The sequence below is a fragment of the Hippopotamus amphibius genome, chromosome 11 (genome assembly GCF_030028045.1).
Source record: "Hippopotamus amphibius kiboko isolate mHipAmp2 chromosome 11, mHipAmp2.hap2, whole genome shotgun sequence".
NCBI lineage: Eukaryota > Metazoa > Chordata > Mammalia > Artiodactyla > Hippopotamidae > Hippopotamus > Hippopotamus amphibius.
The window spans coordinates 16,116,496-16,143,918 of NC_080196.1; the positions used below are offsets into that span (position 1 = coordinate 16,116,496).

The 27,423-nt window shown below is 39.2% G+C and overlaps 1 protein-coding gene across 14 annotated transcripts in view; it reads left to right on the top strand.

The window, feature by feature from the left end:
* Nucleotides 1-27,423, top strand: part of CDKAL1 (CDK5 regulatory subunit associated protein 1 like 1) — a 623,539-nt gene that overhangs the window by 484,489 nt on the left and 111,627 nt on the right. For all 14 annotated transcript variants that reach the window (XM_057700490.1, XM_057700500.1, XM_057700489.1 and 11 more), the window contains one exon: nucleotides 17,641-17,703. In XM_057700490.1, coding sequence (XP_057556473.1) covers nucleotides 17,641-17,703 — 63 coding nt within the window. The remainder of the gene's footprint in view (nucleotides 1-17,640; nucleotides 17,704-27,423) is intronic.

Below are 27,423 nucleotides of genomic sequence, written 5' to 3' on the forward strand. Positions count from 1 at the left end.
GTGAATTTTGGGGATGACACGGTTCAGTTCATAATAGTACCTTACCCTTTAACTTGAATAGGCAATCAGAGATTACCAGACAGCTGAGGAAAGCCACTAACTAACATGAAGAATAGGGCCAAGGCAAACAAACAGAAGTGGGATGAGAGAAGGGGGAAAAAAAAAAAAAAGACATAGGACTATGGAGGGAGAAAAAAACTTTTTAAAAAAATCCTTGATATTCTCAGAGAAATGAGGGAAGTATGATATTCATGAAACAAGATCAGGATGCCAAAAATAAAGATTTAGAGAACAATTGTTAGAAATTAAAAGCATGGTAGCAAAGTGAAAAATTCAGTAGAGTTAGAAGATAAAGCAGAGAAAATCTCCAGAAAGTAGAACAAAAGGAAATGAGATAGAAAATAGTAGGGGGAAAAAAGGAAAATTAAAGGACCAATCCAGAACATCCAAATAATAGGAATTACAAAATAAGTGAAGAGAAGGAAGAAATTGTCAATGAAGTAAGTCGAGGATATTTCTTATGACTATAGGACATGAATCGCCAACAGAAAGCAATCACCCTGAGCTTACCAGTATGTATGAAAAATAGACCTGCACTTAGACAAGAGAGAAAATCCAAGTCACAAAGGATCCAGAATCAGAATGGCTGCAAACTTCTTAATGGCACCCAGAAAGCAAATGAATGATGCCTTCTCAATTCTGAAGAAAAATGCTTCCCATCCTAGAATTTAATATCTCACCAAAGCATCAATCAAGTTCCAAGACACCTCTTTTTCAGGAGGCTTTTAGAGAATTTCTAGGCATCATCAAAACAAGAGAGTATACTGAGAAAAGATATAGGATAAAGGAAACAGAAGACTCCACACAGATGAGAGAAGCGGAATCTCCAGGATGATGGTAAAAGAGAGAGCCGTGAATCAGAGCTTGGAGGGAAACCAGACTAAATATTTAGTCTGAAGGAAAAACTTCAAGATGAAAAGGATAGAATACTTTGTGTCAATGAACTTCTTGAAGACTGACAGAGAAGTGGAAGGGAATTGGAGACTGAATTAGCAATTAGAAAATTAAACAAATAAGAAATATGACTCTTTTTATAACTCCAGGGAAAACAAAATAATACATGAAAGGAAATGCAGTCCTAGTTGCTACATAGCTGAATTCTGAATGGCATGTGTGTGATGTCATCATATAGGAGAGTGGTGGTGGGAAATATACAGGGAAATGGAGTGGGCAGGGGACGGCATGAAAGCCCATCTTCCATAGTGAGAAACCAATTCATAGTATTTAATACTAAAAAGTTAACAACAGCAGTAAAGACATGTTATGTAGCATATATATGATGATGAATACCGAAAGAATGAACTCAAGAGTTGAAAGTAGTTCCTTCTAAGGAAGCAAAAAGGGGAAGGGGCAGCTGGGAAACTGTTGAGGTTGACTCTTTTAGATTATATATGCCTGTAAGTGATTTTGGAACAGTGGAAAAGATAAGCAAATGCCTAGGGGAGGTTAGGATTAAGAGAACCAAACAACATACACAAAAAAGAGATTACATCAAGGCAAACTCTCCAACCTAGAATCTTGTTGAGGTGCACATGAGTATAAAGAGGTAGGAAGATGCTGGCATGGAAAGAGAAACAGAACTACAAAGAGCATATAGCATCCTTCTACAACTACTAGGTTCATAAAGAACTTCAAACATTGCGCTGAAATTTTTAAACATAATGAAGTTTGTAGTCATTTGCTCTAGAGGCAGCCAGTATATCCAGTTGCTGGGTGAAGGGAAGGAGGTTAATTGCTGTAATATGCATGGAACATTCAGTAAATCTTTGAATGGATGAATGTTTATCATTGAACTATAGTTATGAGTGCTTTGAAAATATTAAGTATGATATAAATGTCAAGAAAATGTTTGGACTTTGACACTAATTAAAGTTACTTTAAGCATAACTCCTTTAAAATCATCATAGGTAGTTTTCTAGCTTTTTCTAAGATACTCTTGTCATTTTGCATTGTAAACATGCATGTATGTGTAAACCTACAGGCTGTATTTTGTTTGTTTTTTTCACCTTAGGATCATCTCCCAGTGAAAAAGCAGAAAGCACATAATATTCACAATAAGTGAATGTTAGGGTCTTCTCATTTTTTAGCTCATCCTCTTTGGGGAAAGAAAGAGAGGCAAGAGATGAGAGATTGACAAGGACATGAGAACTGTATCCCGAGACTGAGGAGGGAGGCCTGCTCGGAGCCCTGAGAATGTGCCTCAGCTGATGGACACGGGCCTCCTGAGAACAGAGAGCCTGGCTGATGGAATAACAGTCCTACAGCCTCCAGGCAGGTCTGTGATCTGGACTTAGTCGAAGCATCATGTTCTGCCTGTTTTCTCATTACTTAAAATGGTTAGGCCTGTCATTTGGTACAGAAACCTACCCTCTCTGGGCATTTTTTTCCCTACTTGTGTGAACATGGGTTAATTTCTCTGAAAGCTATTGTGTAACGTGAATTATATTTAGCTGGAGTTGTCTGAAGTGTTGGAATGGGCACGGGGCAGACCTCAGCCACTTTATGTTCCTCTTGTCTTGCCCTTTTTCTAATTTCCTGGGCCTCTACCACCCACCTACCCACCCACCCTGCATCCTTCTTGACAGTGACTGAAAGTATTGCTTGGCTTAGAGCCAACCTCAGAGATGTTCATCCCCTGGCCGTCTGCCTGGTAACCTTGCTCTACAACATAAAAAAGAATCGACTGATTTCTGAAGCGACATGAGGACGAGAGAATGGAAAAGATTGAGCTGTATATTAAATTGTCTTCTGGTTATCAGATAAAGACTCCTCTGTCATAAAGGCCAAAGATAAAAAAGAAAATGTGTATGTTTAATACATGGAACAAAAATAAGTCTATTTTTGATGTAGTACTGGAGGAGAAAATAGGTCGAAAAGCCCAGCCACCCCTGAAATGAATTTTAGACTCTTATTATTGATGTGGTGGGGCAGAAAGAGATATCGGCGATGGTCGCGTTGCTGATAGAAGTGATTTTTTACAGTAGGTGCTAAATTAGATGTAGAAAGTAGGAGAGTTATCAAACCTACATTGTCATGTCTGACCTTCCAGGTCCCAGTTGTGGAATCATAATAAAAACGAGTTGTGGGCTTATCTAGAGATGCAGCAATAACTGGCACAGAACAATTTTCGAGCTTCTCTTCAAATGGGGTGATACCAGGGGTTATTCGGGGTCATGAAGGAGATGCATTGGTTTTGATCAGTTTTTAGAACTGGAGAGCAGCTTATCTGTGGGTGAGAGAAATTTAGTTTCCTCCATTCTTTTTTCATCATTTTTCCCCTTGGGCACGATGTGGATTAGCCTCTGGAAGCCAGGATGAGGCTCCGAGTGTTAATAGAGTTTGTGCAGATCCAGACGTATTTCATGATGTTGGGCTCCAAGCTCATTGAATGTTAGATTTAGTGAAAGTGTGTTTCCATTGCTCTGTGAATGAAAGGAAGAAAAGTAGTGACAATACAGAAAGACCTAGGACTCCAGGGCACTCATTAGAAAAACCCACCCTGCATTTATTTTATCCAGTCACAAAATGTTATTCTCTCATAGTTACATCTCTAATATGACTTCCTATTTTTACTTTCTTTTCAGTTATATAAGTTGTCTTTACTAAAACAATTTACAGGCATCAGACGTTATTATTAAGCAAGTAGAAAAAAAGTTGAATAAACCCACTTGTCCCTGCCCTCTCCCTAATTTCAAGTAGTTTATAGCCTAGTAAACCTTTGAAGATAAAAATAGACAGTGTAATGCATAGATAGCAGCAGGTTTGTTGCCCCACACTGTTTGCTGGGCTGTGAGGCTGGGCCAGAATTCAAGAGAGTTCCAGCACTGTAACTGGTAATTCTAAAAGATTGCAGTGAGAATAGTTGTCATACGTTAAAGGCATTTTTTAAATTTTAGAAGTAATAGTGAAACCTCTTCAAGCATTGGTAATGTTTATATATATATATGAGTTGGTCTAGAAATTCTAAATTTATGTGAAAGCGAATTTTAAAGGAATTAGATGAAACCCAGTTTTCTTTCCATTGCCAAACTGCTTAGCTTCAGAGTCACCAAAAGGACGGGGTGGAATGGGGGAGCAGGGATAGAGGACCTCAGTGGAGATGTAATATTTATTCTTGTGCTATCAGGTGTTTGGGGTATGTTATAAAAGCTTGTATCAAATATATGGATAGCGAATCAGTTATCTGATTATATTCTACACTGTTATTGGTTGTTTTATTTGCTTATTTATTTTTAAGGTAAGGGTGATCCTTGACTTATAGCTGTTGATTTTGTCCTTTCCTAATATTTTTCTGCATGGTGCAAGATACCGGTGCTGTCATTCCCCTATTTTGTGTATAACTTGTCAGAGAAAGGAGCAAACTTTCTGAGAGTGCAGACATGCTAACAGAAAAAAGTTGTGCATCAGATAGAAGTTGACTCAAAAGCGGAATCCCGTGGAGATGTTTCAAATTCTGGAGTTTTTATGATTATCATCTTAAAGTACCATTTATAGTTACAAAAATAATTCCATCCAACATAAAAAAATTTGCATTTGACTTTGTAATCTGTGTACAAGCCATAAACAGGTCATTCATTAACACAGCCACTTAATAAGCAGTGTTAATACCAGATGTTAATACCAAGAGTTTGCATTCATTTAGCAAACATTTAAATACTTACTGTGTTCCTGATTGTGGTTAAATATGGTATTCATTTCTCCCTGCTAGTCTGTAAGTTCTGTTGAATCCAGTGGCCTCATCTGACTTGCTTTCTGTCTCACCAGTGCTTAGTATGGTCCCTGAGGCATGATGGGCACACAGTTGGTGCGTCAAATTCTATTAATAGCTGAGGGTTTTTAAAAATTTTATTTTATTGAAGTATAATTGATTTACAATGTTGTGTTAATTTCTCCTGTACAGCAGAGTGATTTACTTATTCATATATACACATTCTTTTTCATATTCTTTTCCATTATGGTTTATCACAGGATACTGAATACAGTTCCCTGTGCTATACTGTAGGACCTTGCTGTCCATCCATTCTATATATAAGAGTTTGCAGCTGCTGATCCCAAACTCCCAATAGATCCCCCCCCCCCCCCCCCCCGGGCAACCACAAATCTGTTCTCTATGTCTGTGAGTCTGTTTAATAGATAACTTCATTTCTGTTATATTTTAGATTCTACATATAAGTGATATCATATGGCATTTGTCTTTCTCTTTCTGACTTACTTAGTATGATAATCTCTGAGTCCATCCATGTTGCTGCAAATGGCATTATTTTGGTTTTATTTTTAATGGCTGAGCAGTATTCCATTGTATATATACACCACCTCCTCTTTATCCAGTTATCTGTCAATGGACATTTAGGTTGTTTCCATGTCTTGGCTATTGTAAATAGTGCTGCTATGAACATAGGGGTTTAATAGCTAAGTCTTAAAGCCCAGAGAATGTATTTTAGATATAGAGGGTGAGACTGGAGACAGAAGAGCTGGTGGGAGGTTCTTATGAGGAATTGGAATAGCAGCTGACTATCTCCTCACAGAAGAATGACCAGGGAATGCTGAGGGGGCCTCAGTCCACAGATGGTACCCGATGGGCGCAGGAGTCTGTAGGGAGAATGAAGGACTGAGGACTATGCGGCAGCTGAGCTTACTCAAGTTGAGTGTTGTGTTCACGAACCAAGAGCGTGGAGAGCAGAGGTGACCTGGGTGGCTCGTTTGAGGGTCTAGAAGGCTCAGTGGAGGTTAAACCTTAATGTTGTGGGGTTAAAGGGGTGGCAGCATTTGTTGAATAGTGCTTGCATGAAAGCAAGACCCTTTCAAACAGTGTTGTGCAGGGAAGGGATGCTCCCCAGACAACCAGGACACAGCCTCTGCCCCAGGGAGCCGGTGACACTCGGCGAGAGTGGTAAAGAGATCTGTGGAAGCACGTAGTTTAAAAGGTTCTTTCTGTGTGGGGGGATCCAGCAGGAAGGAGATGATCTTTGAACTGCGCTTTTCAGGATGAATTTAGTATGTGGAGATGGTAGGGAAGGCATTGCAGGCAAAGGAAATAGCTTTAGCAAGATGAGGACTCAAGAAAATGCGGGGTCTGCCAGGAACAAGACATTGTCTTTGGTGTTAGTGGAGAAAGTGGGCCAGAGCCCTAATAACAGTACTTGAAACTTGATTCTCTGAGCAGTAGGAGCCCTTGCAGGTTTTTGAAGAGGAGAGTGACTGCAGACAACCATGCATTAGAAAGCTCACTCTGGCCTCAGGGCAGGGTTGGCTGGCTTCCCGTTAGCCTCACCTGCAAAGATTTTTAAAATTACAAATCCCAAGCTGCACCCCAGATCAATTAGATCAGAATCTCTAACGATGGCACCTGGACACCAGTATTCTTTAAATCCCCAGCAATTCCAGTGTGCAGCCAGGATTGAACGCCAGTGATTTAAAGTAGGGCTTGGCAAACTCTGTCAAGGGCCAGATAGTAAAAATTTTTGGCTTTACGGGCCACAGGGTTTCTGTTGGAGCCATCCCAGGCTGCCATTGTCCACAAAAGCAGCCACATACAACATGTGAATGAATAAGTGTGGCTGTGTGCTAATAAAACTTTATGGAAATTTGAATTTCATATAATTTTCACAGGTCACCAATAATCTTGTTCTCTGGATGTTTTTTTCCCAGCCATTTGAAAATGTAAAAACAAACTGCAGACTGTACGAAAGTAGGCATCCAGTCATGTTTGGCCCACAGACCCTGTTTAGCCAGTTCTTGATTTAGAGGCTGAAAATTGAACCCAGGTAGTCCAGGAAAGAAAATATTGCTGCACTACTGCAGAGAAGAGGTCAAGTTAACTCTCTTTTGTGGTTGGTTGGAAGGGCAGAGTGAAGATAAGTGATATTGAATTGATATTTATAGCAACTCATGTTCTCATGTGCTACTTTTGAGCACCCAGAAGTTGCTGTACAAAGGAGCTTGGAAGGAACCATTGTGTGTGGTGTGTGGTGCTTAGTTGCCTTTGACTTTGTCTCTTTACAGGAATTTGTTTTACATTGAAAGGCTGTTTCTTTTCCAGCTACTTGTAAAAGGCTTTTCATTTAGGCAACACCTCTCACCACAAAATAGTTGTCTCCTTCCTTTCTTATGTGCCAGCCATGCCTTTGTTTTCAAAGAATGACCTTTCCTTGCAAACAAATGTTCTCTTTAGAAAGTAAGGTGAGCTTGATATAAGGAGATATGGTTACTTACATTTTATTTTATCAGATACCGTTGAATTAATGCAGAATTCCGTCGTAGCATTTTCTTCCAGCGTTTGTTGCCTAGTTAAGGACCTGCCAGGGTGAATGGTGCCACTGCCCCTCCACCATCCCCACTATGAGAATGAGAGGCTGATTTGTTACACCTTCATCCCACGGAGGTTATTTTAGAAACTGTAAGGCTAAGGAAAAGTTTCCCACTGACACCTACTGTGCTTTAAAATCAGTGGTACATTTCCACGTTGGCCTGGTTATCTTATTGGAGCACCATTACAGTCTGGTGAACAAATTCACTTACCTATTTTCTGACTTCCACTCTTAGAAGTCTGCTGTTTCAGTGTCCTCCAAGAAATGCTTATACCAGGCTCCCCACTGTGAAGATTCAAGAAACTAAAAAACATGTTAACTCTTTCTGAATTTGCTGTAACAGGAGGGAGAGAAGGGAGTTAGGACTACAGCCAGTAGCGTTCATGGTCATTTCCGTTATCTTGCAGATGTTACTGGAAAGAGGTGAAAAAATATATAAAGCTATGCTTTTATTTTTCCTACCGTCCTCACAGTAGAATTGTTTCTCACAGAACACAGAAGTATTATGTGTACCATAGAAAGGAAAAGCAGATGATGTTTTGAAGTTTGTCTGTTTCCGTGAGTATGTTGGGGTATTTTTGATCACCAAAACATACTTCGCGTCAGTGATTTTTTTAATTGATTTGTCAATTTTGGGATCCATTATTTAAATTCCCAGGGCTTGTTTTTCCTTCTTCTCAGTGATCTTGAGTTATTATCAGCATCTTAGGGACACTGGCCAAAAACCTACGATATAAAAGGGAGGTTGTGACTGAGTGCTGATAATGTCAAGTGCTTTTAATTAAGCTTCTAATGTTTTATACATTGATAACAAAATAAAGGCTCAGATTTATTAAATTAGCTTTCCACTTATTTTTCAAAAGCTCTCAACACATAGGGAACTAAATATATACCAGCAGCCTGTTCTCTGCAGCCAAAACTTGAATGTGCCCCAGAGGAATTCCAGCTTAGAGTCCATTTTTAAGTAAAGGAAGAGGTCAGGAAATAAGGCAAAGCTACAGGCATAACATGGAGATTAAGAATGGGAATGCCTGATAGAATTCACAACCAAGGATGACAACAGCTGAAAGACAGTGGGGAACAGATCTAGAAGAACAGAGGTGAACCGTTGGAAGAGACCTTAGGGATCATCTTGGCTAGTGGTTCTCAAGTTGGGCTGCTCATTGGAAAACTCAAGAACTTTTAAGTAATACACTTGTGTAGGTCCACCATGCCAATTAAATCAGCATCGCTGGGGGTTAGGACTGGAGCACTGGTATATTTTAGAAGCTCCACAGTGATTCTAACCTGCAATCAGGATTGAAAACCACTGACCTAATCCAGTTCCTTCATTTTACATATGAGGTCCAGGGCTGATACCTGACCCAGTAGTTAGAGAGGTGTTATTTGCTTGGATGTTGACCTCAATCTTCTTGTCTCCGTATACTCCCTATGTGATCATATCCCCTCTCCTGCTTTAAATTACACCAGTAGGTTCATGACTCCCAAATCTATGTCCCAAGTCTCTCTTCTTTTTTTTTAATTGAAGTGTATTTGATTTATAATTTTGGGTTAATTTCTGCTATACAGCAAAGTGATTCAGTTATTTTATATATACACACACACACACTATGTGTATATACACTATGTGTATATATATATATATATGTATATATATATATATATATATGTTCACACACGTTCTTATTTTATATTCTTTTCCATCATGGTTCATCACAGGATATTGAATACAGTTCCCTGTGCTATACAGTAGGACCTTGTTGTTTATCCATTCTATATGTAATAGTTTGCATCTGCTAATCCCAAACTTTGACTCCATCCCTCCCCCACCCCCACCCCCTCACCCTTGGCAACCACAGGTCTGTTCTCTATGTCTGTCAGTCTGTTTCTGTTTTGTAGATAAGTTCCTTTTTGTCATATTTTAGATTCCTCACGTAAGTGATGTTTATGGTGTTTGTCTTTTTCTTTCTTCACTTAGTATAATATACTCTAGGTCCATCTATGTTGCTGCAAATGGCATTATTTTGTTCTTTTTTATGGCTGAGTAGTATTCCATAGTATATATGTACCACCTCTTCTTTATCTGTTCATCTGTCGATGGACATTTAGATTGTTCCCATGTCTTTGCTATTGTGAATAGTGCTGCTGTGAACATAGGGATGCATGCATCTTTTTGAATTATAGTTTTGTCTGGATATATGCCCAGGAGTGGGGTTGCTGGATCATATGGCAACTCTCTTTTTAGTTTTTCTAGGAACCTCTATGCTGTTTTCAATAGTGGCTGTACCAACTTACATTCCCACAAATGATGTAGGAGGATTCCCTTTTCTCCACACCCTCTCAGGCATTTGTTATATGTAGACTTTTTAATGATGGCCTTTCTGACCTGCGTGAAGTGCTACCTCGTTGTAGTTTTGGTTTGCATTTCTCTAATGATTAGCGCCACATCTCTCTTCTTAGCACCATACCCTTGTGTCTAACTTCCTTCAGATTAACTTCCAAGTGTCACTATATTTGAAATTGAACTCCCTTCCCCTCCCCCCACCCCTTAAGCCTGCTTGTCAGTCTAGATTCCTTATCTCAGTGCAGGGCATCTCTCTCCCCTCAGCTGTCTGCACCAGAAATTCTTGGAGTCTTCCTCTGCTCTCCCCTGTCTTGTACTCCTGTCTAGCCAGCTGCCACCCATCCTGCCTCTTAGCTATTTCTCACATCCATCTCACCTGCTCTCCTGGCCCCTCACTTCCTTTGGGATGGTGTCATTTTTTCAGAACCACTGCACCCTCCTCTCACAGTCTTGCGCCACTAGCCTTACTCCCACGCTCCATCTTGAACACCATTACAAATCTCTTTCTGAAACGCAAATCTGATCATTTGTCACATTTCTTACATCATGTGCTCGAATCATTTAGCCATTTCTTTGATTCAACAAAGCCGTGTCCTTTTCTCTCTGCCTCCACGTGCCTATACTCGACCTACTTTCTTACAGTTTATAAATGGCATAATCTATCTATAGACTCAGTTCTTTTATTTCTGCTTTTATCAAAAACTGACCTCCCCAGTAGGCGATACTATTTCCCTCTTCAACCAAATGCTGTCCCATTTCAGACTGAGTTTAATGGGCCCAGCATTGCCCACACCCTGACTGACCCTGCAGGAAGTATAATAGAAGATCTCAGGGTAAACATCAGACCTGCCTCAGCATCAGATCACATCCTTGGGAGTCAAGGCCTTCACTTACCTCTGAAGGTTTCCGGGCTGCTGCATTCCTTATCCCTGACTCCAGTGTCTCTTACTGCTTTTTGCTTAATCCTTGTTCTCACTGTGATTCTTCCAGTTCCTAGTTCTTTACCGACTACCCTTTGGATTCTCAGTCCTTTGTTATTATCTTGCAACGCTTGGCTATTTCCACCCTTTTGCCTCAGGATGTGGTTCTCTTTCTTCCCTGCGGAATGCCTGTCCCTTCCCTGTCATGTAGTAACGGACCGGTTCTTGATTCCTGGCCATTATTACCTGGAATTTTGACTCCAGTCTCTTGGGATATATTTAGAGCCACACTCTCCTAGTCCCCACGGCACCGTCATTGCCTCCATTGCCCCTGCATGAACAAGGGTCAGCTATTCAGCACCTGATCGTCCAGTTGGTGACTGTCCTTGGCTTCTTATCCTGTCACTCTTGCTTTGCTGCTGCTACTTGCCAGTTACTCGGTTAGCCACTCCTTAGGCTCTCTGCCAGAAAGGGAGTGGGATAAAGTAAGTGTGTTGAAACTCTCCTTTCTTAGCATATCAGTTATACTTTAAAAAAAAAAAAAAAAAAAACTTATTTCAGCGGTTTCCCTAGAATTTACAACATACATTTACAACTAGTCCAAGTAAAAGAAATCCACTTCCACATATGATGATAAAACTTCACAGGTAGTATGAATATCTTGTAATAATAAAGTAATCCTAATTTCTTCCTCCCATCCCTTGTATCATTGCTGTAATTTATTTCACATATACTTAAGCATACTTAATCAAATACATTGTTGCTATCGTTGTTTTGAATAAACTGTTATCTGTTATACCAATTAAGAATAAGAAAAATAAAAATTTCTCTTTCACTCACTTATTCCTTCCTCAGTGCTCTAGCTTTCTTTATGTAGATTCAGATTTCTGACATATTATTTTCCTTTTCTCTAAAGAACTTTTAACGTTTCTTGCAAGGCAGATCTGCTGGCAACAAATTTCCTCGATTTTTCTTTGTCTGAAAAAGTCTTCATTTTTCCTTCATTTTTGAAAGATAGTTTTGCAGGGTACAGAATTCTAGGTTGGTGGATTTTCTTCTGTCAACACTTCAAATATCTCATTCCACTTTCTCCATGCGTGCATGGTTTCTGAGGAGAAGTTAAATGTAATTCTTACCTTTGTTCCTCTATGGGTAATGTGTCCCCCTCTGGCTTCTTTCAGGGTTTTTTTTCCTTATCTTTGATTTACTGTAATTTGAAAATGATATGCCAAGGTATAGTTTTCTTGGCATATGACCTATTTGGTGTTCACTGAGCTTCCTGGATCTGTGGTTTGGTGTCTGACCTTAGTTTGGGGAAATTCTCAGTCATTCATGTTTCAAATGTCTCTCCTCCTTTCTCTCTTTCTTCTCCTCCTGGTAGTCCCATAACACACATCGCACCTTTTTTTTAGTCATCCCACCATCTTTGGATATTCTATTCTCTTTTCTTTTGGTCTTTGTTTTCTGCTTTGCAGTTTTTGAGGATTCTAGCAATATATCCTCTAGCTCAGACATTCTTTCCTCAGCTGTGTTCAGTGTATTAATAAGCCCGTAAATGCATTTTTCATTTCTGTTACATTTCTTTTGGCTCTTTCCTAGGATTTCCATCTCTCTCCTTACGTTGTTCATTTGTTCTTGCTGTCTGCTTTATCCATTAGAGCTGTTAGTGTATTAAACATAATTGTTTTATGATAATTCTAACATCTCTGTCATGTCTGGTTGTGATTTTTGCTCTCTCTCTTCAAATTGTGGGTGTTTTTTGCCTTTGACATACCTTGTGATTTTTCTTGACAGTTGGGTATGATGCGCTGGTTAAAAGGAATTGCCTTTAGTAACGTGGCAAGATGTGAGATGTGGGGAAATAGTCTATGTTCCTATGATTACATCTCAGTCTTTGAGTTAGCCTAGGCCTTTACAAATGTGCCCTTAACAAATGTTTCTCAGTGTTCTTCTCTCCTCTTAGATGGGATAGGATGGCTCAGTGGGTTGGAGTTGGGTGTTCTCTTGCCCAGGTCAGTTAAGCTGTGGTAATCCCCTAGCAGGTTGGGCTCTGATTAGCTAGTTTCTCCTGAGGGCAGACCTTGTTAAGAACAGAGTGCACTGGTGTATTGCAAAATGGTTCCTTTCCCTCTCCTTCTGGTGGAAGCCCAAGGGGATTTTTCTCTGATATTTACTGTGGGAACCTCATTGAGCTCCTGCTAGTACATCTCACAACATTGTGGGGACCACTCTTCCCTCCACAACTGGATCCCATTGGAGTCCTCAACTCTCAGAGTTGTCAGCACTGAGCCTCCAACAATCCAGCAATTACAGATCAGGTTCTCCTGCCCCAGCACTGGAAGCTTCTTTCCCTGTGATTGCCTGTTGGTCTCTCCAGTTGGGGTGGGCATGGGGGGAGGGCAGGCAGCAGTTTTCCCTGAGTTGCTGGTTTTTCTGTCTTTTCAGCTTATTACTTCTGAGGACAGGGTGTTAACTTCCAAGTTCCTTACATGTGGAACCAGAAACCTGAAGTCGGTACATTGAAACTCAGAGTTGCTGTTTTGTCTTCTTACTGCAGAGTATGATGAAGACTTTCTAAAACATTTATATTTTATTATAATATACCTTAAGCACATCAAACTCTTTGAGAGCTTGTAGGTTTTATCATTTTTGAGAATCCATATGTAGAAATGACACTCATAGCATTATTACAGTTTTACCTTATAATTGCACTGTTTTATTTGAGAAAACTTTGATCTGCAGGAGAATGGGCACAGAAAACATTGAATTCATTTGAGAAACCAGAAGAAGTTAAATTGATAGATATTGTTAAAACTCAGTGGACTGTGAAACTTCACATTCAAAATACAGGTTCTCATCACATGTGGAATGTCTTTCAGATCTGAGCTGTTTTGTTGCCTTTGATGAAAATTTAAATAATTACATCATCTGGAGATCTGAACTGTTAAAAATCCTCCTTTGGGGCATTTAATTTTGTTTGGTTTTGTCTGAAAGGGAATTTAAACATGGATGTAAAAGAGGTCATCGGTGTTTTCTGTCCTTGCAGAGTGAAATTCAGAATTCCTGTAGGCAGCAAATGCCTATAGGATGGAGATCTGCATATGTTCAGCTTGTCAGAAATGTAGAAACTTTATCAAATTTGCAGACTGCCTCATCTTTTAAACCTAACGGCAGCCCACAGAGACTGCAGGACTCAGCATGTGGTTACTTTTCACCATCCTCTCATTTCTGTGGCCTGGACCTTGAGATTAATGATGAGGTGAACTTGAAGACACCTCGTACAGTTCTCGGGGAGGTGTTTGCCGTACTCATTGTACTTTGCCCACCCTCATTCCAAGTTCATCACACAACTTGTTTAACATGTTTACTTTTTAAACACTTGGAGAATTAACAGGTGGTTGCATGACTGAGATGTTTGTTTTAACAGGCGAAAAAGTGGGAGGTAATTTAGACACACTGTGATGCAATAGGAAAATACCTAATTATTCCATTTTTGGCTCAGCTTTAGTTTCAGTTAAAACTGCTGATAACAAGGCTCGACAGGTCTTGTAGCTTCGTATTGTTAACATTTTCTGCACGTGAGAAATGGGCTCACTAGCAGTAATGACCATGCTTTAGTTACTCGTACACAAAAGCTTCTACTTGGCTTCAGTGCTAGAACTTAGTAGAGGGTCTCTTCTGTCATCAGCAGTTATGCTGTGAATACAGAAGGCTCTGAAGCCCTGTATCTATTTCAGCATGCTCTAGAAAACAACTTGTAGCAGTCTCTGAATAGAGAATGCTCAGAAGACAAAACCCTACAAACAAGACAGCTAATTGTTATTTTCCTTGATATGTTCATCCTGATGTGTCAGGATATAGTTAGCACTGATTCTTGAACTGTCTTCATGCAGTGAGCAGAAGGAGCAAGGAATTCTGCTGGACAGTTAGTTGTTCATTTGGTTTGGAGGTCAAGGGACTATTGCCAGAAGTGGACATGGTCAAAAATAGAGATTCTAGATCAGAGGTGGCTAACTTTTTCTGTAAAGGGACAGATAGTAAATACTTTAGGATTTATGGACTATCAGGTCTCTGTTGCAGCCACTCAGCTTCTGCTCTTGTCGCACAAGAGCAGCCATAGATTATAGATAAGAAAATCAGAATGGCTGTGTTTCAATACAATTTTATTTACAAAAGCAGGCAATAGGCTGTATTGGCCCAGGGACCATCGTTTGTCAACCCTTGTTCTGGATCCCAGAAGATGCAGCTCTGGGCTACATGACTCTGACCTCAAAGGAAAAATAGCAGTGGTATTCAGTTAACTGGACTAATAACATACAACCTTCTGTATTCACAGCCAAGACTTCACTGTAGTTGTATGTAATAAATTTGTTGTCAGAAAAAAAAGGGCGTTCTTTCCTCACTGTCTTCTTTTGGGGCTTAAAAGTGTAGTTTGCTTTTTTATTTATACCTTACTTTTTTCCCAAAACAAAAGAAGGTATATTTAGATTTTAGCTATCAAAATAAAGATATAAAATCCAAACCCACATAAAAAGGCCACACAAAACAACCTCTGAATATTCCTTATCCACCTGCCAAGTCAAGCTGGTAGCTCAGCCATTTAGGGGACTGATCGGTCCTTGGGACACCTCATAAGTTGAATACTGATATGCTGCCTATTTTATCTTCTCAAGCATAATTTCCTTTCTGAAAAAAAATTTCCTCAGTATTTTATATTGTCTCCTACCAAAGGAAGTGTTAATATCCGTCATTTTTCTTCTGATTGAAGTATAAGCCAAGAACAGTTAAACCAACTAAGTGGGTATGTGGAAAGGAAAGAGAAAATTATAAGCTAATGAAAACTTTGGTGGGCAGGTGACCTGTTCAGAACAGATTCCAGGGCTCATAGAGCCAAGAGACTGTTTCCAAACTGTTAGAGATACATCTCTTCAGAGAAAAGGATGTTAGACTGCTTTAAAGCCAGGTGGTCAGAGGTGGACAGAGGAAGTGGGAATTCTGGCTAAGCTGCAGGGAGGGGTGACTTCTAGTGGGTGTCAGAAAGTGGAAACAGGCCAAGTGAGTTGAAGGCCTGCGAGCTGGAATTGTGGCTCCAAAGACAGTTCTGAAGTAGGGAACTAATGTCCGGGAAAACTGTGAGTGTGTACAAATGACTCTATAACACAAGGTCCTAATTAGTATCAGCTGTGACTACTGAGCCAAGTAGCTGCCCAAGGTCATGTAGAACCTATGCCAGGATCTGCCTAGATCTCTAGCATTGGCGAGGTGTGACAGATGTGCTCATAAGGAGGCTGGAGTTTAAAGGAAGGAAATGCTTCCTTAGGAAACATGGGTACCAGGCAAGGATTAATAACATAAGAGCAGAACTTGGAGCAAGGTGGGTGCAGCAAACAGGCCACTCTCATGACAGAATTTTTAAGATGTGGTACTGGACTAACTCTATGAAGTACAAAAAAATAAATACAAGAAATAAATTCTGTAATCAGCAGCTGGGATGATGTTCAATATCTGTTTTTAAAATGTCTTATCTGTTCTCTGAATTTAGAAATGTTCTGACCTTTAAACGGAAAAGAGAAATTAAGAATTTCCATCCTAAGCCACAGTCCCTTTCCTCATTCAATCTTGATGAGAGGACAAATTGGTCTAGTGTCTGGGGGGAGGGGCAGCTTGGCAGTGTCTGTCAAGGTAATAAACATGCATATTACTTGATCCTGCAACCGGACTTCCATAATTTATTTTTTTTAAAAATACACACTGTCAAGCTGGCAAAGATGTTTGTGCAAAGATTATCATCATATTTATAAATTGAAATTCATTGCAGGAAGAAAGTTCAGATTTCAGAAGCTTTCTGATTTCAGAACTCTGTCTAAGGGATTGCAGAGCTGAATATACAAGCGTTTAATCTTGGCAAGGATAAATTGTGAAGTGGAAAAAAGTAAATTTCAGAACAGTGTATACAGAATGATCCCTTTTCTTTGAAAGTAGTAATAATCAGCTGTGTGTGAAGATACATGAATAGAAGGTCTGGAACCATCCACAGAATTACGCATGATGGTTGTGGGGGTTTGACAGATCACAGTGGATGAATAAACAAGCTGATTCTCATAGTCAGCTCTCGTAAGACAATCGCACACTTCATTGTCACCGACACTGGGGAGCAGGAGGTGGAGAACCTGGTTTCTTCTGATGAAGAAAATGTCATTAGAAGTGAAGAGAGTCTTCTCTTTTCGTAACTGTCTATTAGTGTTACACGTCATCATTACAGATACAGTAGGTATATGCCTTTGTAACTCAAGTATATTCGTTTATTCATTAGTTTAGCAAATATTTATTGAGTGCCTACTGTGTGTGAAACGCCGTATATCTAGCAGTGACATACACACATGTATATGTCACTATATAGCAGCAGTGACATACATATATATATGTCACTATATAGCAGCAGTGACATATATATATATATGTCACTATATAGCAGTGACCGAGCAAAGGTAGCCTCACGGCCGCACACTCCAGCAGACAGACCCAGGCTGTGACTAGGATCCTGAAGGAGGCGTATTGACTGTTTAAATGGATGTGTGCTAGTGCCCAACTCAGAGCAACTGAAGTTGGTCTTGCAGTGACATTGGAAGTGTCCTAAATGTGTTTGTTTTCTTTCTTTTCATAGTTTTTTCTTCATTTTAGCCTCTGAATTATGCATCTATTATAAATAGAGTTTTAATTATGGAACCTTCTAGAAAGAGGTTGCCTAGCTGGTCTGTGACAGTGACCTGCATAGCTATCAAGTGGCCTTGGTTTCTGGTTGTATCCATTTGTCCCAGATTGTCATGTAGCCCCTCAGCTTGCACAAAGGAGGACTCTCTAAATAAAGTGTCATGAAGCAGATAGGTAGGTACGTAGGTAACTGGGTAGATAGGTCAATAGATAAATAGGTAGGTAGGTACATATGAATATATACACATATGTATGTTTTGCCACCTGTGTACTCACATGTTGCTGTTTTCCTCCACAGAAAAAGCAAAGAACAAAAGATCTTTCTCGAGTATTTCATTCTTACAATCCGTATGATCACAAGGTAAGAGAATCGTGTTATTAGTGTAACTGGGTAGTAGAAGTCCTTCTGAACATACAGCACACTTTTCGCCAGTATATAGTGATTTTGAACTCTACTTACCAATTATATTTCAGTTTTCATTTTTTAACTCTTTATCTCCTGTAAAGAAAAGATTTGTATTTCTTAACTAAAATAATTCTATTTTATGCATATTAAAATCTAGTTACATATCATCACTGAATTCTCAAAGACTGTGAAAAGACAGATTTCGGGGTGTTTTTTGATTGGTGGGTTTTTTCTTTCCAAACAATGTGGTAGATGAACTTGGCTTTGGAATTGGTAAAGATAGTTGAAATATTATCTGCCAACTCTTGGTTCTCCATTGCTCCTGACAGAAAGTTATGTTTCTAAATAAAAATCCTAACAGAAAGCAGTGTGGATAATTATACCTGCAATATTCACTCACAAGCATTTTGCTACACAGAAGACCAAGTAATGTAATGACCCCTGCATCCCTATTCCATAGCTTCTTCATAGACCCATGGCCAGTCATGTTTCATCTATACCCAACACTCTCCACTCTCTGTATTTGAAGAATACTCAAACATCTTTCACTTATTAGTATTTCATCATATATTTGTAAAAGATAAGTTCTCTTAAAAAAGCAACATAACTTTTAGAAGAAAATGCTCAGCACCACATCTTCATGGGGAAATATATTAAAGTATTCTGAGACTTGTACAAAACTTCTATATCATGTAAGGTTCCAGTAAATCTGTTAATTTGAGGTGATTTCAGAAGCAAACAAAACATTTGCACAGTTGAAATGCTAATATAAGCTTAAATCTTTATCTATGAATCTACAAGGAGACATGTGGTAGGGATTTTTTAACTAGCCAAAATAAGTAGTGTGAAAACTACTTTCCTCATTTGAGAATACAGAGATGTCTGGATTCAGGAGGGAAAAAATGTGCCAGTTGTTCATAGAAGTTGAAAGAATTTGAATAGCTTCTAGTGTTTCTATAGTGACCAGTTGACTTAAGCATCAAAAAGTTGTCAAAAGAGGTGTTTATATTCCATGAGTGACCATGGCATTATACAAGACTAAAAATTTTATCAAGTTACATTTTTTCAAGTTAAATCAATCACTTTGCAGAATATGGCAGTTTATTTGAAAGAGATTGAGCGAGCCAAGAGTGTCTGACAACACAGGTGGAAGGTGCAGGCTGATAAGTAGTACAAGAGCAAAAGGAATGAGATTGGCCAGATTTCTGATGGGAAAGTTGCATTTTTTTAGATGGTGCCATTTAATTAACATAAATGCAACAGTGGCTAAAGTTAACATGTAACAACAGCAACAAGAGGCTGTGACAAATCAAAGGTTTTGCCTGGGACTTCCTAGGTGGCGCAGTGGTTAAGAATCTGCCTGCCAATGCAGGGTACACAGGTTCGAGCCCTGCTCTGGGAAGATTCCACATGCCACAGAGCAACTAAGCCCGTGTGCCACAACTACTGAGCCTGTGCTCTAGAGCCCGTGAGCCACAACTATTGAGCCCATGTGCCACAACTATTGAAGCCCACGTGCCTAGAGCCTGTGCTCCACAACAAGAGAAGCCACTACAATGAGGAGCCCACACACCGCAATGAAGAGCAGCTCCCTCTTGCAGCAACTAGAGAAAGCCCGTGTGCAGCAACAAAGACCCAACACAGCCAACAAATAAATTAAATAAATAAATTAAAAAAAAAAAAAAAGGTTTTGCCTGACTCGTCTAAATTTTGCCCACTTCTAACACTTTTTTAAATTCACGGTTAAGGGAAATTCCATCATTCTTTTTTTAGAACTCTTAATGGAGCTTAGCCATTCACAGCTTCTCCCAGCTTCCTCTTCATATCCTTTGTGGCACTGTATCAAAGTCACCTCGGATGATTTTGGCTTCCCTTGTGAAGACTTCATTCCTTTACAAATTAGTCATCTGGCAATGAGGAATTAAATATAAATGCTAGATGGAGTTCCTTTTGATCTCTGCTTTAAGATCAGTAATAAATTATTGTTAAGTAGCTGGACTGCTTGATGAGTGGTTTTTGAAGCTCCCAAGCTTTAGCCTGTTGGCATTCTAGAAGTTTTATTCTATATGTACAGTAAAGGAAAAGGGAAAAGTTTTCCTTCTAGCTCCTGCCCCTTAGTCACCTCCTCCCATTTTTTTAAGCTCCATCCAGGCAGGTCTAACCGTGTTACTTTTAACCGTGTTACTTTTTTTTTTTTTTTTTTTAACCGTGTTACTTTTAACCGTGTTACTTTTAACCGTGTCTCTTGTTGGTCAGTTTCACAAAGACTAAAATCACAGGGATTGAGTAACGTGCACTATTGTCTCAATATTAGAATGTTCCTCTTTCCCCCTTAGGTAAAATAATAGAGGGTTGTGATTCAAGTTACTTTGTCATTTTAATTACTCAATTATATTCGAACAAATTTGTTTTCTAGGCAGTGTAAAACGTTTTGTAAGATGTGGTTAAAGTTGGTTTAACATCTCATGCTCAGTGAGATTTCTGGAGTGATCTTCAGGTTAAATATATACATATGTAGTAAATGAAAGCTTACATAAAATGAAATATAGGCTGTCTGGGATTTGCTTTAAAAAAGAATTAAAGGAGAAACTTGGGTAGGGCACAGTAAAATAAGGTTGGCCATGTGTTGATGATTATTGAAACTGGATTATTGGTTTGTAGGGGTTCATCATTCTACTCTGTGTATTTTTTTATATGATTGAAATTTTCCATAGTAAAAATGATGCAATAAGTAAAATAAACTATGGTCTGCTCCTGGGAGTGAATGTTGTGGTATTCTTTTCCTCTCTAGCTACATTTTTTAAATTGTTCATTTTTCCCTTGACGTAAATTTGTACCAAAGAAGGAATACTCAGCATTTCAGTGGGTTGATTATGTTGAGTAAACTCAGAAATGCAACTCCTGTTCTCGAGTTGGCATAATTTCCTGGGGTTGGCATAATTTCCTGGGGCTTCATCCCAAATTATAGTGGGTCAGTTAAATGATAGCCCTGCCTACAAGAAACTGTTAAAACAGTTGTAATTACAAAGGGGCATTAGTACAGCCGTTTTGTTCTCAGTGAGTCAGTTGTGTTTGCTCTCCTCTCCTGCCCCCCAGCCAAGACCACTTCTGCCTGACCCCAGACACAGCAGAGTCACCAGGTTAGACAGATTTGTTGTTTGAGTGAAGCCAGGTGCATTTCTTAATCATACTCTAAAGCCATTGTTTAGGTTGTAAATGGTCAGTTGGTTTTCTCTTAAGTGCTGTTGCAAAAAGCAAATAAAGCTTAGTGTAAAATGAGCACACAAATGAGTCTCAAGGAAAATACCTGACTTGTTCTTTTAGACTCTAAGACGGATTTTGCTGGAGACTGGAGGAACTTAGTTTTGGATTGTTACCTCTGGTCCCGTGTCCATTTTTTAAAAAAATTGTTTTGAAGAGTTCTCATAATATGAACTTATGCAGAAAAGCTTGACCAAACCTAATTTGCATTTATCTGTCCTAATAAAAGGGAACATTGGTGAAGGGAATCCAAAGCAGCAGGTAATCTGACGGTATTTTGTACATTATATTCTCTCCTCTGTTATTTTAGTAAACACATAATAAACATAGCTTATAACTTCTGAAAACACATCGTACTACCAGGAAAGATTATAGGGACAGAAGTCTTCCAGGTCACAGACAGCCAACCTGGAGCTGAATTTTTCCTTTGGAATAGTCGCAGGTAAGTAGAATAGGCTATAATTAGAACACTTTTTTTAAAGCTGTGCAAATTAGCATGTGCTTTTTGTCTTTGGCCTGAAGAAAATATTGCCATGCACGTAAAAGATGTCTCTCTCTTTCTTATTTCCTTCCTTCTTTTCTTTCTTGTTAGATTTTATCAGAATTATGTGTTTAGGCGAAATCTAGGTTAATAGCTAAACACAGATGTTTATAATCTGCTATCATAAAAAGCTACCATAAAATATGAAAACACTTTTGAAAGAAAAAGGTACACAGTTCTGTTTAGATCTATAGTGGTTTTTAACATCTGCACAATTGAATAAATTCCTAAGCATAGATAATCTATATGAATTAATATATACTCGATCATTAAAAGTGAGTTTTTAGTAGGTTGTCACGTTATAGTTTCTGTATTTTGTGAATTGGGCTTCTCATTTTCTTTTAGTAACTGTTGTTTTAATAATTTTCTACATTTGTAAAATGTTCTACATTTTCTACATAAATCAGTGGACACACATGAGTAGAAACATTATACAGCTCCTGTGTTGAAGTAAACATTTCTTTGTCTTTTGGTGACGAGTGTTATTTTAATGATTTTTCTATGCACATAGACATATATCAGTTGAACTGTAAACAAACTCATGTGTGTCCAAAAAACAACTGCCTGTGAGTATACTTGATAAGTTAGCATATGAATAGATAGAAAATCACTCAACCCTCCATCTTTTGTATAGCAGTCTTAGCCGTCAGAAACACAGCCCGGAACCTGAAGGTGAGCCAGCCTAGGCCCAGATTGTCAAAATCATCTCATTCTCTCTCCCCGCCTCATTACTTCCTCAGTCTTCCATCCACAAACAGGCCACTTTTTTTTTTTTTAAATAGTTCTAACAAACATAGATGCCTGGCTTCTGAAGCCACAGTCAACCCTAGCAGCAGTTAAAAAGAGGGTGGTTATTGCTGCAAGAAGTCAGAGCTCCATGAAGAAGTGGCAGCCTACAAAATGAAGGCAAGGACAAGGCCATAAACGCTCTAACTCATTAACAGAGGGACTCTAAAAGTGCAGCTGCCCAAGACCACTTAATTTGGACCTAAATCCCTGTAACATATTTTTGTGGTCCCAGAGTAAAATAATTGGACCTAAATTATATCAAGAAACAGATGTTTTGTTTAAAAATAGAGATGTGTATAATCTATTTTTTACAAACATTTGATATTTTAAGAATAAATCTCATTTATCTTGAAAACCCTCAGGAATAGCTGGTTGTTAATAAGATTGGATAAATGAAGTACGTATTACTATGAAGAGTGGTTTAATAAAAGAAATAGTGGAAGAGTGGTTGAACATGTATTGGTAATTGGGTAAAGGACAGAAAATGTATGTGAGCATAAAAGGTAAGAAGGGTAGAATCAGTCTTCCCCCAAATTATTTATTTATATACTTAGATACTGTAAAACTGTTAAAACCTTTGAGAATTATTATGAGATACTTTTATCCTAAAGCTTATTCTAGGCATAACTTGACTGAATACTTGTAAGTAGTGAATCAGTACAATACATTAACTGCAGTACTAAATATACAGTTAAGTACATAATTGATACATATTTCCCTCATCCACACTTCCTAAGACTATCTTAAGAACTGTCACGAATACACGCACTTCCGGGAATTCGTATCTACTAGTGTACAGTGAACTATATTATAAAAAATGTAAAATTATATTTTCTTTGGCTTCATTTGGGTAGGCACCCAATCTATTTCAGAAGTCTTGGGAAAGGAAAAGTCTTCAGTTATACACCGTCCTTTCTTCCCTAAGAGTCTAGTAGTCTCTATGACATCGTTTCGTAAATACATATATCATACCTTAAGCAAAAGAGACAGTTTCATTTCGGAGAATCGTGTATTGATTTACATTTTTCCATTCATCAAATTTGTCTAGTGATTTAAGATAAAAGTTACTTTACCCAGCTCTTCATGTCTGAAGGATAATGGCCATTTGACTCCGTCCTAAGGCAGCTACAGTATTGTCAAACCTTCCTCATCCTCTGTGTTTTGAATATCCTAATGTAGCAGCAGAGTGCTGTGGGTTGTGCTTCCACGGAGGGAGATGCGGGCTTGGTTATTGCCTGCTGGCCTGGTGAGCTCTGAGCTGTGTGCTGTCTGGAAAGAGCAGCTTCAGTTTGTGATGGACCTGGCATTCTGTGATGGCCAGACTTTCATGGCACAGGCAGAGAAAGAAACAAGGTGTTGATCTGGCATGTTCATGCCCTGCTGAAAACAGTTCTCTGTAGCAGATTGGCCAAAGCCAATTGTGCACTTAACTCTGTTCCCCATTTTTGGCAAAGACTAAAAAATGTTTAAAAAGTAGTTTTCGGGATGTTGCTAAATATCAGGGACAATTGAATAAACGTCTACTTGATCGAGTTCCCTTGTTGTTACATTAACACGTCATACTAAAACCATGCTCACGTTATGGCCTTGAAACACAGGGACGTGAGCTTCAGTAAGTATTACACCCATTTCATTGGCCCCCTGAACTCCACGCTAAAGTTGGATGAGTAACTCAGCCTCAAAATAATGGACATACTAAAGAGCTCTTTTGATATAAAATCTGTGCTTCCCTCTCAAGGTGACCATATAATTGTTACCAAAGAGGCAGATATAGTTCAGCTATTTCTGGCACGACAGGTATCTCTAGCCACCCTTTTGCTTCCTGATCTATGCCAACCTGATCCAAAAGCATTTTCCTTATTTTTAACTTTCTTCAGCTTGTGGTTCAAGTTGAGTAACAGATCCTGTTTCCTTGAGCCTAACTTTGATATTGTACTTATGTATTTTTCTCTTTTTCCTCTAACATGGCATTGTTCTAAAAATAAAACATTATTTTTTTACATGTTAATTTATTTTGTTACTGTAACTGCAGGGATAAGTGGTATGGAAGTATGTGTAAATGGCAGAGGTTTTAGTGATGTTAAGATGTTATATCCAGGGACCCACAGATGGCAGAATTCTGTGCTGGCAGTTACCCTGAGGATTGACAAGGAAACTGGAATCTGATTGAACCATTATTATTGTTATATTATCATTATTTTTGTTATTAAACTACTGATAGCACACTCTAACTGGTAATATTCTCAAAGCTTTACATATGCACATAACTCATTTAATCTTTATACCAACCCTGTAAGTACTTTTATTATCCCCTGTTTTACCGATGAGGAAACTGAGACACAGATTAAATCACTGCTCAAGGTCACACAGCTAGTAAGTTATAGAGCAGCGCAGCTCCAGAGTCCATGCTCACCACCCCTATGCCATAAGTAGCTGCACATCTGCAAGAATAACAGGCTCAAATAAAGGTGGATTGACAAACACAGCTTACGTTCAAGGTCAAAATGGGCCTTCTTACCCTGCCTCTTTCCCTCCAGCCCCTAAACCTAAGTGGGCAAACTCTACGTGGAAACAGAGGTGGGAGAAGGAATTAGAAGAGAGAGAAAACAGAAATAGTCCTGGGGAAGAACGTCGAGGATACCATTGACTGACCTCCCTGTAAAGCAGACAGTAAAGCAGCCAAGCTTGTGCTGAAAACTACCATCCTCACCTCCACTCGTCCCCTACTTGATTAATTCACAGTCAGCCTGGGGCAAAGGAAACCTGATTTAAGTGGGACATCAGGGCTGATATCATCAGGGTCTAACAGATGACTGTTAAGCACTGTCGGGCAGGTTGTTTCTAACAGAGCCCTGTTCACCTTGCTCTCCTTTCACCTCCCCTCTGTGAGGGTGGGAATGGGGCAAGTTCCAGCCAAAGGACTGGCGTTCTTTAGGGCCAAAACAGCAGGGATGTCCAAGCCAGAGAAATAGGGCAAGCCAGCCTAAAAGCCTAGAGTCCAGAGAAAGGTTGAGGAGAGAGTCAACTGAAGTCACATGGCGATGGGAAAGTGGTAGCAGAGCGGGTTAGAAACTGGTAGAATGCTGTCGTGTTCCATCCGTCAGGACACCAGCTAGCATTTGCAACTTATTTTATGGGCAGGTGGGGTCATGAGGCAAAAGTCAGAAAGTTCCCCAGGTTCTGACTTAATAATGTCTTATTTAGTAGCATATTCTCTTCCCTCCACCTCCCTGCCCAGCTACTCCCAGGAAGTATCAGTTAATAGGGAAAAACAAAGTTCATGATCAAATATTTTGCTAACATTCAGTATAAAAGTATTGATTAAAAAATTAATCAAAAGAAAATCTAAAAGGCAACAGAAGCAAAAATAAACAAGTGGGACTCCATCAAACTAAAAAGCTTTTGCACCTCAAAGGAAACCATCAACAAAATGAAAAGGCAACCTAGCAAATGGAAGAAAATATTTGCAAATCATATATCTGATAAGAGATTAATATCCAAAATATATAAAGAACTTATACAACCCAACAGCAGAAAACCTCACAAACAATCCAATTAAAAAGTGTTCAGAGGATCTGAATAGACATTTTTTACCGAAGAAGATGTACAGATGGCCAACAGGCACGTGAAAAGATGCTCAACATCACTGATCATCAGGGAACTGCAAATGAAGACCCCCCCGTGAAATATCAAGTCACAGCTGTTACAATGGCTCTTATCAAAAAGTCAAGGGATAACAATTGTTAGTGAGGATTTAGAGAAAAGGGAACCCTTGTGCACTATTGCTGGGCATGTCGGTGGATGGAGCCACTGTGGAAAACAGTGTAGCGGTTCCTCAAAAAATTAAAAACAGAGCTACCAAAAGATCCAGCAATTCCGCTTGGGTATTTATCCAAAGAAAACAAAAACACTAACTCAGCAAGATGTATACACCCTGTTATTCATTGCAGCATTATTTACAATAGTCAAAACATGGAAACAACCTAAGTGTTCATCGAGAGATGAATGGATAAGGAAAAGGAGGTGTGTGTACACACACACACACACACACACACACACACACACACACACACACACACACACACACACACACACACACACACACACACACACACACACACACACACACACACGAATACTCTTTACCCATAAAGCGAAGTCTTGCTGTTTGCAGCAATGTGAATGGACCTTGAGGGTATTATGCTAAGTGAAATAAGTCAGGTGGAGAAAGACAAGTACCATATGATCTCACTTCAATGTGGAATCAGAAACAAAACAAAACAAACTTATAGATTAAAAAAATTAGATTGATGGTTTCCAGAGGCAGGCTGTGGTGGGCAGAAATGGGTAAAGGGAGTCAAAAGGTACAGACTTCCAGTTATAAATTAAATAAGTCATGGAGAGGCAATGTACAGCATGGCAACTATAGTTAATAATATTATATTGTGTATTTGAAAGTCGCCAAAAGAAAAATCTAAGAAGTTCTTCATTAAAAGAGACAAGTGTTGTATGTATGGTGACATGTTAACTGGACCCATTGTGATCATTTTGCTGTATATAGTACAAATATTGAGTCATTATGTTGTATACCTGAGAATAACATAATGTATTTTTTTAATAAATTTATTTATTTATTTATTGGCTGTGTTGGGTCTGCATTGCTGAGAGCAGGCTTTCTCTAGTTGTGGCGATCAGGGGCTACTCTTAGCTGCGGTGCACAGGCTTCTCACTGAGGTGGCTTCTCTTGTTGCGGAGCACAGGCTCTGGGTATGCAGACTTCAGTAGTTGTGGCACATGGGCTCAGTAGTTGTGGCTTGCAGCCTCTAGAGCACAGGCTTAGTAATTGCAGCGCACAGGCTTAGTTGCTCTGCAGCATGTGGGATCTTCCGGGACCAGGGCTCGAACCCGTGTCCCCAGCACTGGCAGGTGGATTCTTAACCACTGCACCACCAGGGAAGTCTCCACAATGTATTTCAATTATACCTCAATTAAAAAATAAATAAAAAAGAAACTCTACATAGAAATGGCAGTTACTGTATTTTACGTTATTTATCAAGCCTAAAAGTATCTCAGTTTCTACTGTC